At 52.4% G+C, this 14012-nt stretch overlaps 1 protein-coding gene across 2 annotated transcripts in view; it reads right to left on the reverse strand.

Annotated features, from left to right (window-relative positions):
- Window positions 1-14012, reverse strand: part of SLIT3 (slit guidance ligand 3) — a 729759-nt gene that overhangs the window by 106194 nt on the left and 609553 nt on the right. For both annotated transcript variants that reach the window (XM_044932473.2, XM_044932474.2), the window contains exons 13-14: window positions 9594-9737; window positions 8021-8184 (exon numbers count right to left, since the gene is read on the reverse strand). In XM_044932473.2, the coding sequence (XP_044788408.2) occupies window positions 8021-8184; window positions 9594-9737 (308 nt within the window). The remainder of the gene's footprint in view (window positions 1-8020; window positions 8185-9593; window positions 9738-14012) is intronic.

Raw genomic sequence — 14012 nt, forward strand, 5'->3', positions numbered from 1 at the left:
AGGAGAGAATGTGTGCCACGCTGGCATGGTTTGGGCCTGGGGCAGGTGAGGAGCCAGAGCTCCCACTCTTTGGACGGACTCGGCTCTGAGGCTGGCGCTGGGCCCAGGGTGGCTGCTGTCATGAACAGTCTGCATTCCGCACCATCCTCTGGGCAATGAGTTGGTTGAACAGAAGTCATGGATGCACCATTATCAGAGGACCAAGGAAAGGCCAACACACACAACTATCCTCTTCTAGCTCCCTAAGGTGGGTGGGATGAAAGAAGAAGGAAAGGAGCAGAAAGAGGAACTAGGGGGAGCAGGAGGCTTGCTGGGGCTCTTCGGCTTGAAAGGACAAGCAGAGGTCAGAGGTAATGAATGGAATCAAGAGAACACTGCTAGGCATACAGTTATTCACTCATGGGCAAAGGCTGGGGGACCAGATATCAGTTGCCTGGTCACCAGGAAACACCAACTGTTCACCAGGAACTTGGAGATTGGTTGGGCAGACAGCTGTCCTAGTGAGCTCTGCCCCTCAGAGTCAGACATGAGTCAGCCATCTGCCTGGCAGCAGAGGGAAATGGCCACAGCCTGCAGCTGGGTACTTCCTGGTCATAGCCAGCTGAGGGCCAGGAAAACTCGGCATGCCCCCTCTGTTCAGAGGGAAAGGGAGTTTCTCTGGGCCCGAGGACTTGTTCTGTTCCAAATGGGTCTTGGTATGGTATTCATGCTGGAGGGGAGGAGCCGTGTAAACAGGGGTGTTTGCTCTCTTTCTTGCTCAAGCCTTTTACGGTTAACAGAGGAAGCTTGAAAGGGGGTGTTAAAAGATTTTTTCAATATCCTATCAAGTCAAGTCAATGTCTTTTTGATTTTGTAATTCAAGGCAAAGGGCCTTGTCCATAGCTGGGAAGGCTGAGGATTACAGCTGTAAACAGCATTCATGTTGGACTCTGATGACCCTGGGCAAGTGAGTTAACCTCTCTGTGCCTCAATATAAAAAAAAGAAAGTGTTAGTCACTCAGTCGTGTCCAACTCATGCGACCCCTGTAGCCCGCCAGGCTCCTCTGTCCATGAGATTCTCCAGGCAAGAATACTGGAGTGGGTAGCCATTCCTTTCTCTAGGGGATACTTAATCTGCAAAATGGGATTTATAGGGCTGTTGTGAAGACTGAACAAGGTGATGATGTAAAATAGCTCAGCACTGGGTCTAGAGTAAGCACTCAACCCATAGTAAAGGAATCTAGATTTAAACAGGATTCTCCATGGCTCAGCAATGCTGGGCCCTGGCTCTGGGGGTAACTTGAGAGAGAAAAGACAGTAAGAGCCGCACGTTGCCACGGGAGCCCAGAACTCAGCTCCTGGCTCAAGCCCGAGCTGTCTCGCATGTGGGCCAGGATACAGACTGCAGGGTATGAACCAACAACACCATCTTCTGGTTATGCTGGGTCTAGGGTTTATCAAGAAATAAACAGAATGGGAGGCCCCAAGACCCCTCTCTTTATTATCAGAGGCAGGAGGGTCTACATGGTAGTCAACTAGAACCACTGAGCAGCCCAGCACTTTGGTCTCATGTTAACTGTGCTTGACAGCTCAAGGAAACAGCCTGGACCTTAGGTTGTGAGGGGACCAGGGTCAAAGTCCTCATGAGGAGCGGGGTCAGTTCCAGGAGAAGCCTCAGGCTACACCCAGTGTCTCAGACTCACGGATGTTTCATCATTCTCATGCTCACATTAATTCCTAATGCTCCTGGTAAAGATGGTGGGTGAGGGGTGGGTCACCTCCAGTATGACGTTCAGGTTAAACCAGTTGAGAAGATGACCTTGGTCTGGGGCTCTTCGATGAAGCAAATGGCATATGCCTTGGGTATACATTTTCCCTTCAAATGGAAGAAGAAAAGCAGTGGTCTCAGATCTAAAGACCTTCCCCTTGGCTGGCACTCGGACTAGACTTAAAGACCTTCCCCTTGGCTGGCACTTGGGACTAGACTTGGGGAAGAGCAACTCCCTTGTGACAGAGACATGGAGGCAGATCTGGGCCCGCCCCGCCCCGGTGGGCTTCTGCAGCCCCCCTTTCAGCCCGGATCTGCTAGCTGGAGGGGGTGGGGGGCACTCTGTGAGTCCTTCGCGACTGCTCCCCGCCCCTGGACCCCCGCCCATGGTGAGGCTGGCCCGGGAGAGGTGGGTCTGGCGGAGGCGGGTGCGGTGCTCCAGAGCAGAGAAGAGGTGTCCGGCGTGGCGGGCCATGCTGCAGGAGAGCGCGGTGCTTTCCGCGGTGCTTGACAGAACCATGTTCCGTTTCCATCGTTCCACCACATGGTTAGATCAAGCACAAAGGAAAGCCCCGCGGCGACTGGTCAGAGTCAAGGTCAGGAAGCAGCGTCAGAGAGAGGACAGGAGCGCTCAGAGGAAGCAGCGTGGAGCAGCGGAAGGCAGAGCAGGCCCCCACCGAGGGTGATTAGTACCGGGGGTGGGATTCCACAGGAGCATGTCCAGAGACCGGGAGCTCGCTGCCCTCTCACCCCGCCCACAGGGGAGACAGGAGGAAGGGAGGAAAACCGACGGGAGGCCACTGGACACCCCTAACTCCGGAGTTTCCGGGCAGGACACATCCTTCCCAAGGGAACTAAGACCGCAAACATCTGTGATCACGTCACAGGCCTGAACTGAGACTCTGCACCCCACTCAATCATCTTCTCTGTTCTCTGCTGCCGCGGGCCCGCCCCTCGGCCGGGTGCCTCTGTAACCTTTTCCCCTGGCGCCTTCAGTAAAGACACAGGCCACGCTTCCCAGTGGTCCAGCAGAGCTGCAATGCTCTTCTTTAGTACAAGTCCCTCTGCCGTCTCCTCAGTATCCTTTAAGGCCCCAGAAGCTCTCTGGCGTCCGGACCTTCATCCCAGATCACTCGGGTGTGGCACGGAGACACGGTGTATGTTCCCAGCAGGGGGAGTCAGGGCCAATCCGGGGCCTTGGGTCTGGGGCTGAGAAACCCACAGCCCAACCATTATGGCGGGGTGCCTCTCTCAGACGGAGAGAAGGAAAGGAAGTGCGAGGTACCAGACTCGAGGGTCCTTCCTGATTTCCTCCTTGACTGTGAATCAGGAAGTGGGTTGGAGAGACCAACAACAAATCGCTTTGTTTGCCATGGCCCAGATGAGGGTGCTCAGCCTTTATATCCTTGTCTGCACTAGATTGGGGGTGGTGTTCATGAACTCCCGCCCAAGCCACGGGGAGGAGATGCGTGCATCCTGAAGAGGCCAGAGTCAGGGCTACGTGACTGGGACCCTCCGTGTCCTGCCCTCTGACAGGAGGGACAGGGTCACCGCTCCTCCACAGTATGATTGTAGGAAAGATGGCGGCAATATCTTGACAGCGTAGAGGTCATCTGCATTGACTGACTGGTTAGTCCAAGTCACTCTACAGCTCCGCACCTGGTTCCGCCTCTTGCTAAGCCCTCTCTGGAGGTGGCCACTGTCATTTAGACTCAGCTCTGCTTTTGTCCCTCCCTCTCCCCTCCGCCAGTCAGGCAGAGCTCTGCAAACACTCTGGTCTGAGGATTTCATACTCAAGTTTGATCAGGCCCTCAGTGCCCGAGAAGGGAAAACCCATCCGTTCACGCCCCTGCCCCCAAGCCTTAAAATCTCCTTCTGCTTCTCCTCCCGGACACAGCTGGGAAGCCAGACACCCAGCCTAAGGAGGGCCTCTATGCTTTGCAACAGCAGCCCTCAGATTGGTTTGGTTTGATTATCTTGGTTTCCCTCAACAGAAGGAAATGGAGGGACCCAGGAGAAAAGTAATCAAGAATCTTCTCAACATTAGAAGGCCTGGGTTACAGATCTTGTCCTGAGAATGCTGTTATTTGTTTAGTTGCTCAGTCGTGTCTGACCCTTTGCGACCTGATGCACTATAGCCTGCCGGGTTCCTCTGTCCAAGGGATTTCTGAGGCAAGAATACTGGGATGGGTTGCCATTTCCTCCTCCAGGGGATCTTCCTGACCCAGGGATTGAACCCGCATCTCTACACTGGCAGGCAGATTCTCTACCGCTGCGCTATCCTGAGAGTCCTACTCTATAATCTCAGATAAGACTTTCCGCTGCTGGCTTCAGCTCTCTAGCATGGCCTGAATGGCCCCCAGGGGCTCCAAAGCTCTGTGGTGCCCTGAGAAGTGTCCTGCTCTGTGCCATTTCTGCGCAGACAAGGACACAGAGGATGCCACTCTGTACTTTTCACCAGGAGTTTCTTGCCCACTGAATCTCCACACACAAAGTGGAGGAGGCAGGTCAGAAGACAGACAGCATTTTCCAACCTCCAAATGCTCCCCTGAGGATGGGCGTGGGGTCTCAGGCAGCCAGACGGTGCCTTCTGAAGACTTAATCTGATGGTCAGATTACCGCAGCAGGCAGCACTCACCTCTAACCCGATCTTGCTGCCTAGGGCATCGGATGCGGCTGATGGAGGCAGACACAGGGCAGCTGGGAAGCCAGACGGCCCAGCCTAAGGAGGGGCTTTACGCATTGCAATAGCAGCCCTCAAATTGGCTCCTAATTACATCAGCTGTTTTTGCAATGGGGGTGCTTTTAGGGGAAAGTAAAATGCAGACTTGTTATCTGTCAAATTCAGTACATATCACCTGCCCCTCCCTTCTTTCTTCTTGAGCTTCCAGGCAACAGAGCTTCAGAGCCACGGCTGCTGCGTCCCTCAAGGCTGAGCATGTCTGGGTCCCAGTGTCTCTCAAAGCCAAGGCCTTCGGAGTTCACCAGGACCCAGCTTTCTCAGCCTCTCTTGTCTGTAGCTGTCAGGATTACCACTGCTCTTTCTCTACCTTTATAGGAATCATCTTTCTGCTTAGTATTGATGAACAAAAATATTTTAGACAAGGTGAGTCAAAAAACCCTGTCCCTTTCTCCTATTTCTTTTTTTTTTAATTAAAAATCTTTTTTTTCAGTAGTTGTGGCTCCTGGGCTTTAGAGCGCAGGCTCAGGAGTCATGGCTCCCAGGCTCAGTTTCTCCGAGACACATGGGATCTTCCTGGATCAGGGATAGAACCCATGTCTTCCACATCAGCAGGTAGATTCTTACCCCTGAGCCACCAGAGAAGCCTTCCCTAATTGTTCCTTTTTAAAATTCCAGATCATTCCTACCCCACATAGGAAAAGAAGACAGCGTTCCTCACAGCGGTCCCCAACCTTTTTGGCACCAGGGACTGGTTTCGTGGAAGACAGTTTTCCCACTGACTGGGACAGGGTGGATGATTCCAGGATGATTCAAGGGCATCACATGTATTGTGCACTTTATTTCTAATCTCATGCCGCTGCTGGTCTGATAGGAAGTACAGGTCTGCGACCTGGAAGTTGGGGATCCCTGTGTCCAGTGTGAACGCAGGTAGCTGGTGGCAGAGCTCGAGTTAGAACTAAGCTCTACTGTTTCTAGGTCTGCCGGCTGATTCCTCTTTCTCCTAATTAGTTCTGTCTGTACCTCATCCCCAGTCCCAGCCTACAGTCATTCTGAGCCAATGGCTGACCCCTGGGCTGGTTCCACCCTGCTCTATGCCCCAGGGTCTTGGCGTCAATCAGGATGTTGAAATCAGGACCGGACCCCCGTGAGACTGAGGGATTGGGGTGGGTAGACCGCACCCTGCCTCCTTGGCATCTTATCACCTCTCTTCTTGGGCACAACTGCTTGTCAGAGCTAATTAGCTCAGCCCTGGCCAGACATGGGTAGGAACAGAGTGGGTGGGAGGGATGAGGGGCGTAAGTCATGAGGAAGGGGCCTGGGGAAAAGATGGCTGTGCCTCAGGGCGCAGAGACAGAGAGCACACTCCCCCCGACTCGCTGTGGGCCCCAAGGAGGGACCTAAGGAAGGAGTTCAGGGCCTGGGGCTGGGGCCACAGGCTGGGGGAGGTAGTCACCGCAGCAGTGGGGCCTCCTTCCCAAAGGCCCTGCCCTGCCATGTGCTCCACGGTGTGGCGGGGCGAGCCAGCCCTGGGTTCGAGCCTGCCCCTACTGTTTGCTTGCTGAGACCACAGCCTGCCCCTTCACCTCTGAGCACTCAGCTCCTGCTGCTGCAGCAAGGGGACCGCTCTTGCTGCTTTTGAGGGAGGAGACGGATGGGCCCCTGGGCTGGACACCTGATGTTTGTCTAGCAGAGTAAAATCGAAGCTTTATTCTCACCTAGACACACCAAGGACAAAGCTAGTGGCAGAAGCTGAGCTCTGCTAAAGAAAAGAGATAAAGTGCCCAGTCCTGAGGTCAAGGAGGACTCCCCTGTCTGCACATGCACAGGAAGGTTCCTTTGGGGTCAAAAATGGAGGGGTCACCACCCCATAATTAGTGTGGATACCCATCCATAGACCTCTGTGGAGGGATCCATCTAGGCAAAAATTTGCACACACATCTTGGTCCAAGAACGAGTTCGGTGTGGAGAAAGAAACAAGATAATGAGCCAAAGGTAAACAAAGACCTGGAAAGACTGTCTGATGTAAGTGATTTAAATCCTTTCTTTACTTAGCTCCTCACTCAGGACACCTGCACTCCTTTCCGGGTATGTATTTCTGTCTTGCTTCCAACTTAAATAAATAAACTGTTTCTCTGTGTGTTCTCCCATATGTTGTGCTGTCTCTAATAATAAACTTTGTACCTGTTTTGCAGTTTTTACCTCCTTGAAACAGTTTTGCTTTCAAACTGGGGTAAGAATCAGGGAACTTGGCTTCTGGACTCTAGCCCCTGGTGGACTGGCAGGTAGGTTCAATCCCTGGACAGGGAAATAAAATCCTGCTTCAAGACCCCTGTCCCTCCTAGAACAATCTCACGTGACTCCTGGAAGAAGCAAGCCCAACAAGGAGCCCTGAGCACAGTGCTCCTCAGGGGTGAGAGACTGCTCTGTAATCAACACTTATTCTGGGGAAGACAAACTGAGATCAGTGTCTCAGACTGCCACAGAGTCCTTGGGGTCCCTCCAAGCCCTCTCGAGGTATTGGCTTCTGCTGAAAAAAATAAGACAGCCCAAGTTTATCATTCTGGAGACACAGACTGAAGAATCTGACTTAGAGGATAAGAACAACAAGAAGAGGCGGAGGCTGGCCTGCTGCTCTCCTCCTGGCGACTAGGATCCATGCGGCTTTCTCCCCAGGAAAACCCACCTACACACGGCGCTTAGGCAGGGGAAGAAGACCCGTTCCTGATGACACACAGGTGGCCAGGCTTGGCTTCACCCCTCCTCACCACGTCATACTATCGACATCTCACCACTGGGAGCACAGAGCAGCTTGGCGATTTTTTTTTCTGCAGTAGCAAACAGGACAAATGACAGCCATTTCTAACAGCCTGTTCATTCAGCTCGTGGGTCAAGGAGAACAAGTTCTGTCTCCAAGATGAGCTGAGAATTCGCCTGCCACTCACCCCCTGCTTCATTTCCGGGTACAGCAGGGAGGAAGGTTTCTAGAGAGAGCTTGAAAACTAGAGAGCAAGGCTGTGCTTTCTTCCTGAGCAACACTCTCTGTGGTTCTCTCTGGGATCAGTAAGCACCCGTCTAGTTTGGAGGGGAGAGCAGACATGTCTGTGAAACCTACACTCTGGGTTAAGGGCTGTTCCGAAGGTGGCTTTCGAGGGCAAGAGGAAGCCCCCAGGACTGCATGTTTCCCGCAGCCTGGCCTGGGGTAGATTTAATTTCTCTATCTGCCACTTGGGGAGCATGGTTAGGAAACTAAAAGCCAAGGAAATCAATCATATCCTCTAAGAGCACATGTGTCCATGCTGCCTCATGGCCTCGCTTCCACCTGGCTCTGGAGATCTGTGGCTGCCTGGGTTCTGTATCTCCAAAACTGTGCCCCTCCTCCCCCCAGTGCTTGTATTGTGTGTGTGTGTTTTATTTTAAATCCATAAGCTAATTGGTTTTCTGCAGGGCTAACTGAATTTCCCCAATTTAATTTGCAGAGATGCTCCCCAGGAGCCATTACAGCATGCGATGTCCTCCAGATTGGATTATCGGCCTCTCCGGGGCTGCTGTACTGAGTCGGAAGGTGGGGCCCAGCCCCGTAACCTGATTACCTGAGCAGCGGAACTTCTTGCTCTTGATCTGGCTGATGCGCTTGTTGGCCAGCCGGCGTGGGCTGCTGCAGCGGGCCCCGCTGGTCTCAATGGGGTTGTCCTGCAGGTAGTCAGCCAGCCACCTCAAGTGGCAGTCGCACACGAACGGGTTTTGGGCCAAGTGGCTGCGAGAGGGATGGGAGTTCATTAGGGGGGCCCTCGGGGCTCTGTTCCGCCACCGCCCCCCTGGCACGGGCGCTGACAGTACAGCTCCAGGCTCCCACCCTCAGTGCCCCAGGAGGCCTCGGTGGGTGCCGGGGCTGCTAAGACAAGACCTCCAGACAAGACCTGGATGGGGGCCTGAGGCCTGCTGTTGGCAAAAGCCAGTCAAGGTGCAGCTGGCACCCAGTCTGGGGCATCAGCCTTCCAAACCCTCCCCACCTGGGGCAGGACCCAGGTCTCGAACCTCACCCATGACACTGCTGACGGGCAGAGTAAGCTGCGGGCTTAGGGTTTATGCGGAGAGCAGGCTGAATTTTGTTTTCCAAGCTCAGGAACACCCGGTGCATAAAGCAGCTGGTGTGGCATCGGGCACAGGGCGGCTGTTCCATTTACAGTAGCAAGTTTTGCTTTTATTATCCTCAGCATCACGGGGGCGTCAGCCCCGTGGGCTCACTCAGAAAACCCCCCACAGCGCCGCGCGGTGCTCAGCACACGGTCGGGCTTCAGTGTGCGGCAGCTGTCCTTACTCTCTGTGGCTCCTGTCTCTGGCTCCACGGGCAGTGAGCGCTAGATGACTCAAAAGGCCTCCAGAAACCCCCAGGATCGCGGTCAGGCCTGGCGCTGGGGCGAGGGTCTAAGCTGAGGGGGGGAGCCATCAGAAACACAGGCTGAGATCTGTCCTCAGGTGTCATCTGTCTAATGGAACTGTTTATGAACATCTGATATGCTTGCCTGGAGAATTCCGTGGGTGGAGGAGTCTGGTGGGCTGTGGTCCATAGGGTCGCAAACAGTCAGACATGACTAAAGCAACCTAGCACGCACGTATGCCATGCTTGGAAGTGAGGAACTCCTCTCAAAAGAGGGAGGTGAAATACCCCTGCATTCTGGTACAAGGTGCCTGTCCCAGAGACTTGGCTTTGTGGTGTGGAGAGGGACAGGTATTAGCGGGCAGGAATGAGTTTTCAGCAGAGACGGAGCCTGCTCAGAGAGAATACAGCACCCAGAGTGGTTAAGACAGCAGGTGAACCAGCCACTTGGGCTGGATTCAAATCCTGCTGCTTAGTAGCTGTGCAACCTTGAATAAGTTGCCTCACCTCTCTGTGCCTTGGTTTCCTACCAAAAATGGGGCATCATAGTAGCACCTACCTCCTAGGGTTGCTGTGAGGCTTAGTGGTTTGGATACAGGGAAACCATCCCGTGGAGCAGTGAGCATGGCATGAGTGCTCAGGACAGGCCCGCTAGCGCTGTGACTGGTGCTCTGCTCGGGCTGCAGGCTCCGGGGCTCCTCTGGGACGTGCCCGCTCTGCCTGGGTTGTGAGTGCTCTCTGGGACCGCCGGCGGTGGCCTGTGCTGGCACTCCTGACATACTCACAGTGTCTGGATGGCCTGCAGAGGGGCAAAGAGCCCCTTGCTGATGGTCTGTAGCTTGTTGTCGTACAGGGAGAGCAGGCTGAGGCTCTGCAGATCCTGGAACGTGTTCACCCGCAGGCAGTTGATCTTGTTGGCATTGAGGAGGCTGCAGACAGAAGAGAGGCCGCTGACTGCCTCATCCCAGTGAGGCCTGCAGAGCAGGGGCAGGGCTGCCGGCCTCCCAGCACCCTCCTGACGGCCAGGCCCCCCCACCAGAGAAAGAGGGGACCTGCGGGCCTCTGGCCGCGCAATCTCCTACCACACCCGGGCACTGGCAGCCGCGCAGCACAGATGCCGTGTGGCACACCAGCCCCTTGAGCCTTCCCCTGCACCCACGCCCTTGGAGGAAGACTGGAAATCGCACCCTGCGTGTTCCACTTTCTACTGTAGAAGGCAGAGCCTCCAGGTCTCAAAAGAAAGAAAGAAAGAAAGAAATCTTTGGCACAATTGCTTGGAAGCTGTAGCTGACTAAGAGGTAATTTTGATTCAGAAAATTCCTCAGAATTCTTCTGGATCACTGATCCCATTGGGAACCTGCTGAAAGCCGTAGGTCATTCTCCCAGAAAAAATTCAGCCACGGGAAGGCATGAGTGCACACACACATGCAGTCTCAGTCTCTCACACACAAACACGGAAGGAGCCCTCGTGATTGTGCAAATATGCCACGAGCTTTGGTCCAGGCCTTCTGAACATACTCTGTACCCCTTTCATCTGGAGACTCCTTCTCCTCCTCTGTATCTCAGCTCAGATGCCACCCCCTCAGACAGGCCTACCCTGACCACCTCATTTCCAGTGCAGCCCCACGATTGCCCGTCATAACCCCCGTTTACTCCCCTCATAGCCCTTCTCTCAACTTGTGATCAGAAGATATTTGCCTCCTACTCAAGACAGTACACAAATGATATATATTTTATTCTTGCCTTTATTCCTAGTACTTAGCCCAAGCGTTTATTAAGAAATACACCTGGCTCCAGCTCTGAGTCCAGGGGATCACACTCATCTAAGGTGACACCCATCCCCCAGGGTCAGCCTTCCTATCCACGAGGGCTGTGGCTTTAATTCTTCAGAACCCTGCCCCCACCAAAAACAAAGCTGTAAAAGAAAGCTTTCTGGTGAAAGGCTGGCCCAGCAAGAGTGAAGGAGGGTTACAGGAGTGTTTCCAGGATGTGGCTGCCAAGGCAAGCACTTTGGGTCCTAAAAACCCTTTATGATCCTAGACCGATGAGCTGTGCCCTTCAAACTCATGTGAAACTATTTCTATTTCTCACTTGCTCTTGAATGAAAGTGAGGGGCTACTAAACTAACCAGCAAAAATCTTGAATTGTAAAATTTTCTCTTTTTAACACTGGCTCAGAGCTTCCCTCCCGGGGAAGGACCCGAGAGATACATCATGGCTGGCTTGCCTCTAGAGTTCCTGGTGCCAAGGTCCACAAGACTGGAACTGGTAATGGAGGGACTGCCATGGGAGCTCAGCCATCCATGCCACCTCTCCATGGCTGCAGCTCCGTCCTCACAGGGGCCCCTGAGCATCCTGTGCGAGGCAGGCGGCCGCGCTGGTGACAAGAGGAAGCGCTGCCTGTTTAATCTGGCTAATGATGGGCAGGGGTCCCAAGGGTTCACACAGGTGGCCTCCTGCCTCGCGGTGGAACAAAAAGCTCACGTTACTAGAAGACTTTTCACGTTTTCCAACGTGCTTTCCTGACATCCCGTCATTCTCACAGTCACCTGGGCAGAGGGGCAGAGCCAGCCTCACATGTTAAAGGCGAGGAAACTGAGGCTGAGAGTTGGGGGAAAGAGAGGGGAGTTGTACAACGTCATGCATTTCCAAGGAGTATGCTGGAAGCAGTTATGGTAACTGAAGTCTCTGGAGGATTTCCTTCTTCTTTATGAGTGCTTCATCTACCCTGCCCATATGTCTATCCCTTTGCAGCAATTTCCCCCCAAGAATATCCTATGCTTTGTATATTAAATTTTACTCAAAGTCACTCCATTTGTCGGGGTGAGGAGCATTCCAAGGAAGATGCTATGGAACACAGAAACGGGGAGAAAAGAGAAAGAGTCCAATAGGGCTAAACCCCTATGAGTCAGGAATAGATGCTTCACACAACTATTTTTTGGTTTTCTTGTTAAAAAGAAAAATAAAGTAAGTGGTAAATGATTTGTTCCAAGCTTGATGTTCAGGGCCTTTTGAGGGAAAAACTGAATGAGGTAAAGAGACCAGGTCTGAGGTGCTATCTCATGACCTAAGGACAGACCCTCTCTGCAGCATCCTGCAACATGCCACATGCAACTCTTTTCATCCAGCCCTCCCAGTGTGCTGAAGGTGGGGACAAAGCTACCCTGAGGTGTCACCTCACACCAGTCAGAATGGCCATCATTAAAAAGTCTATGAACAGCAAATGCTGGAGAGAGTGTGGAGAAGAGGGCACCTTCCTACACTGTTGGTGGGAACGTAAATTGGTGCAGCAACTATGGGGAACAGCAGGTAGGGTCCTCAAAAATCTAAAAATAGAACTACCATATGATCCAGCAATCCCACTCCTGGACATATATCCAGACAAAACTTGAAAAGATGCATGCCCCTTAATGTTCATGAGGCGTTCTTTACATCAGCCAACACATGGAAGCAACCTAAATGTGCATCAGCAGATGAATGGATAAAGAAGATGTGGAGTATACATATATGTACACAGTGAAATATTACTCAGTCATAAAAAGAATGAAATAATGCCATTTGTAGCAACATGGATGGACCTAACGATGATCATACTAAGTGACATTAGTCGGACAGAGAAAGATTAAAAACATGATATTACTTATATGTGGAATCTAAAATATATACAAATGAACTTATTTACAAGACAGAAACAGACCCACAGACAGAGAGAGCAAACTCATGGTTATAAAAAGAGAAAGCGGGGTGTGGACTGATAAATTAAGAGTTTGGGATTAGCAGATACCAACTACTGCATATAAAACAGATAAACAGCAAGGTCCTACCACATAGCACAGGGAACTATATTCAATATCTTGTAACAACTTATAATGGAAAAGAATATGAAAAAGACCTTATGCACATACACACATACATATGCACATACATGTGTGACTGAATCGCTCTGCTGGACAACAGAAACCAATACAACACTGTAAACTAACTATACTTTAATTTAAAAAATCTGGATATTTCTGTCTGTCTCTCTCTGTCACACATACACACACAGACCATAAAAGATTTTTATTTTCTCCTGGAAAAAAAAACAAACCAGCTGTCCTAGTCACACTGGGTCTCCTGGGGGCGGTCACGGAGCAGCTGCCCTCTTTAGATAAGACGTGCGCCCCGTGGGCCACCGTCCTCATCGTTCCCTAGTGCCTGCCCCTCTCAAGGGGACTGATGCCGAAGCTGAAGCTCTGAGACTCTGGCCACGTGATGTGAGGAGCTGACTCATTGGAAAAGACCCTCATGCTGGGAAAGACTGAAGGCAGAAAAAGAGGCAGGCAGAGGATGAGACGGTTACATAGCATCATGGACTCAATGGACATGAATTTGAGCCAACTCTGGGAGATAGTGGAGGACAGAGGAGTCGGGCGTGCTGCAGTCCATGGGGTCTCAAAGAGCTGGACATGACTTAGCAGCTGAACAACAACAGCAGCAACAACTCAAGCTTATTCTCCCTACCTTGTCTGACTGCTGCTGCTGCTAAGTCACTTCAGTCGGGTCCGACTCTGTGTGACCCCATAGATGGCAGCCCACCAGGCTCCCCTGTCCCTGGGATTCTCCAGGCAAGAACACTGGAGTGGGTTGCCATTTTCTTCTCCAATGCATGGAAGTGAAGAGTGAAAGTGAAGTTGCTCAGTCGTCTCCGACCCTTAGTGACCCCATGGATTGCAGCCTACCAGGCTCTTCCATCCATGGGATTTTCCAGGCAGGAGTACTGGAGTGGGGTGCCATTGCCTTCTCCGACCTTGTCTGAGTAGGAACTGAAATTTGAGACCTGAGGGCAGATTCACAAAGACAAACTGCAGAACTGGGTTCTGGGGAATGCTAGACACCAGATAAGGAGGGTGGCCACGGGGAGAGTGGAATGGCGCTCCGATCCGCCTTGAAAGGGCATCCAGATCGCAGGCCACTCTGGCAATGCTCCTCACCCATCAGGACTATCGAGGCTTCTTGTTTTGATCCAGATGCTTTCTTGTTCCCCATTGCTCCTAGACCTCTCAGCATGGGATGCTATCGCAAAGATGGAAGGCATCAAAACAACCCAGGCTGGCACGATTATGAGGCAAAGATAGCGCGAGCAGCAGGAGCAGAAAGAAACACAAAAGGGCAGCGCCTCGGGGTCACTTATTCTCCCCAGGAATGCTTGGCTCCCTAAGGCAA

The sequence above is a fragment of the Bubalus bubalis genome, chromosome 19, assembly GCF_019923935.1.
Source record: "Bubalus bubalis isolate 160015118507 breed Murrah chromosome 19, NDDB_SH_1, whole genome shotgun sequence".
NCBI lineage: Eukaryota > Metazoa > Chordata > Mammalia > Artiodactyla > Bovidae > Bubalus > Bubalus bubalis.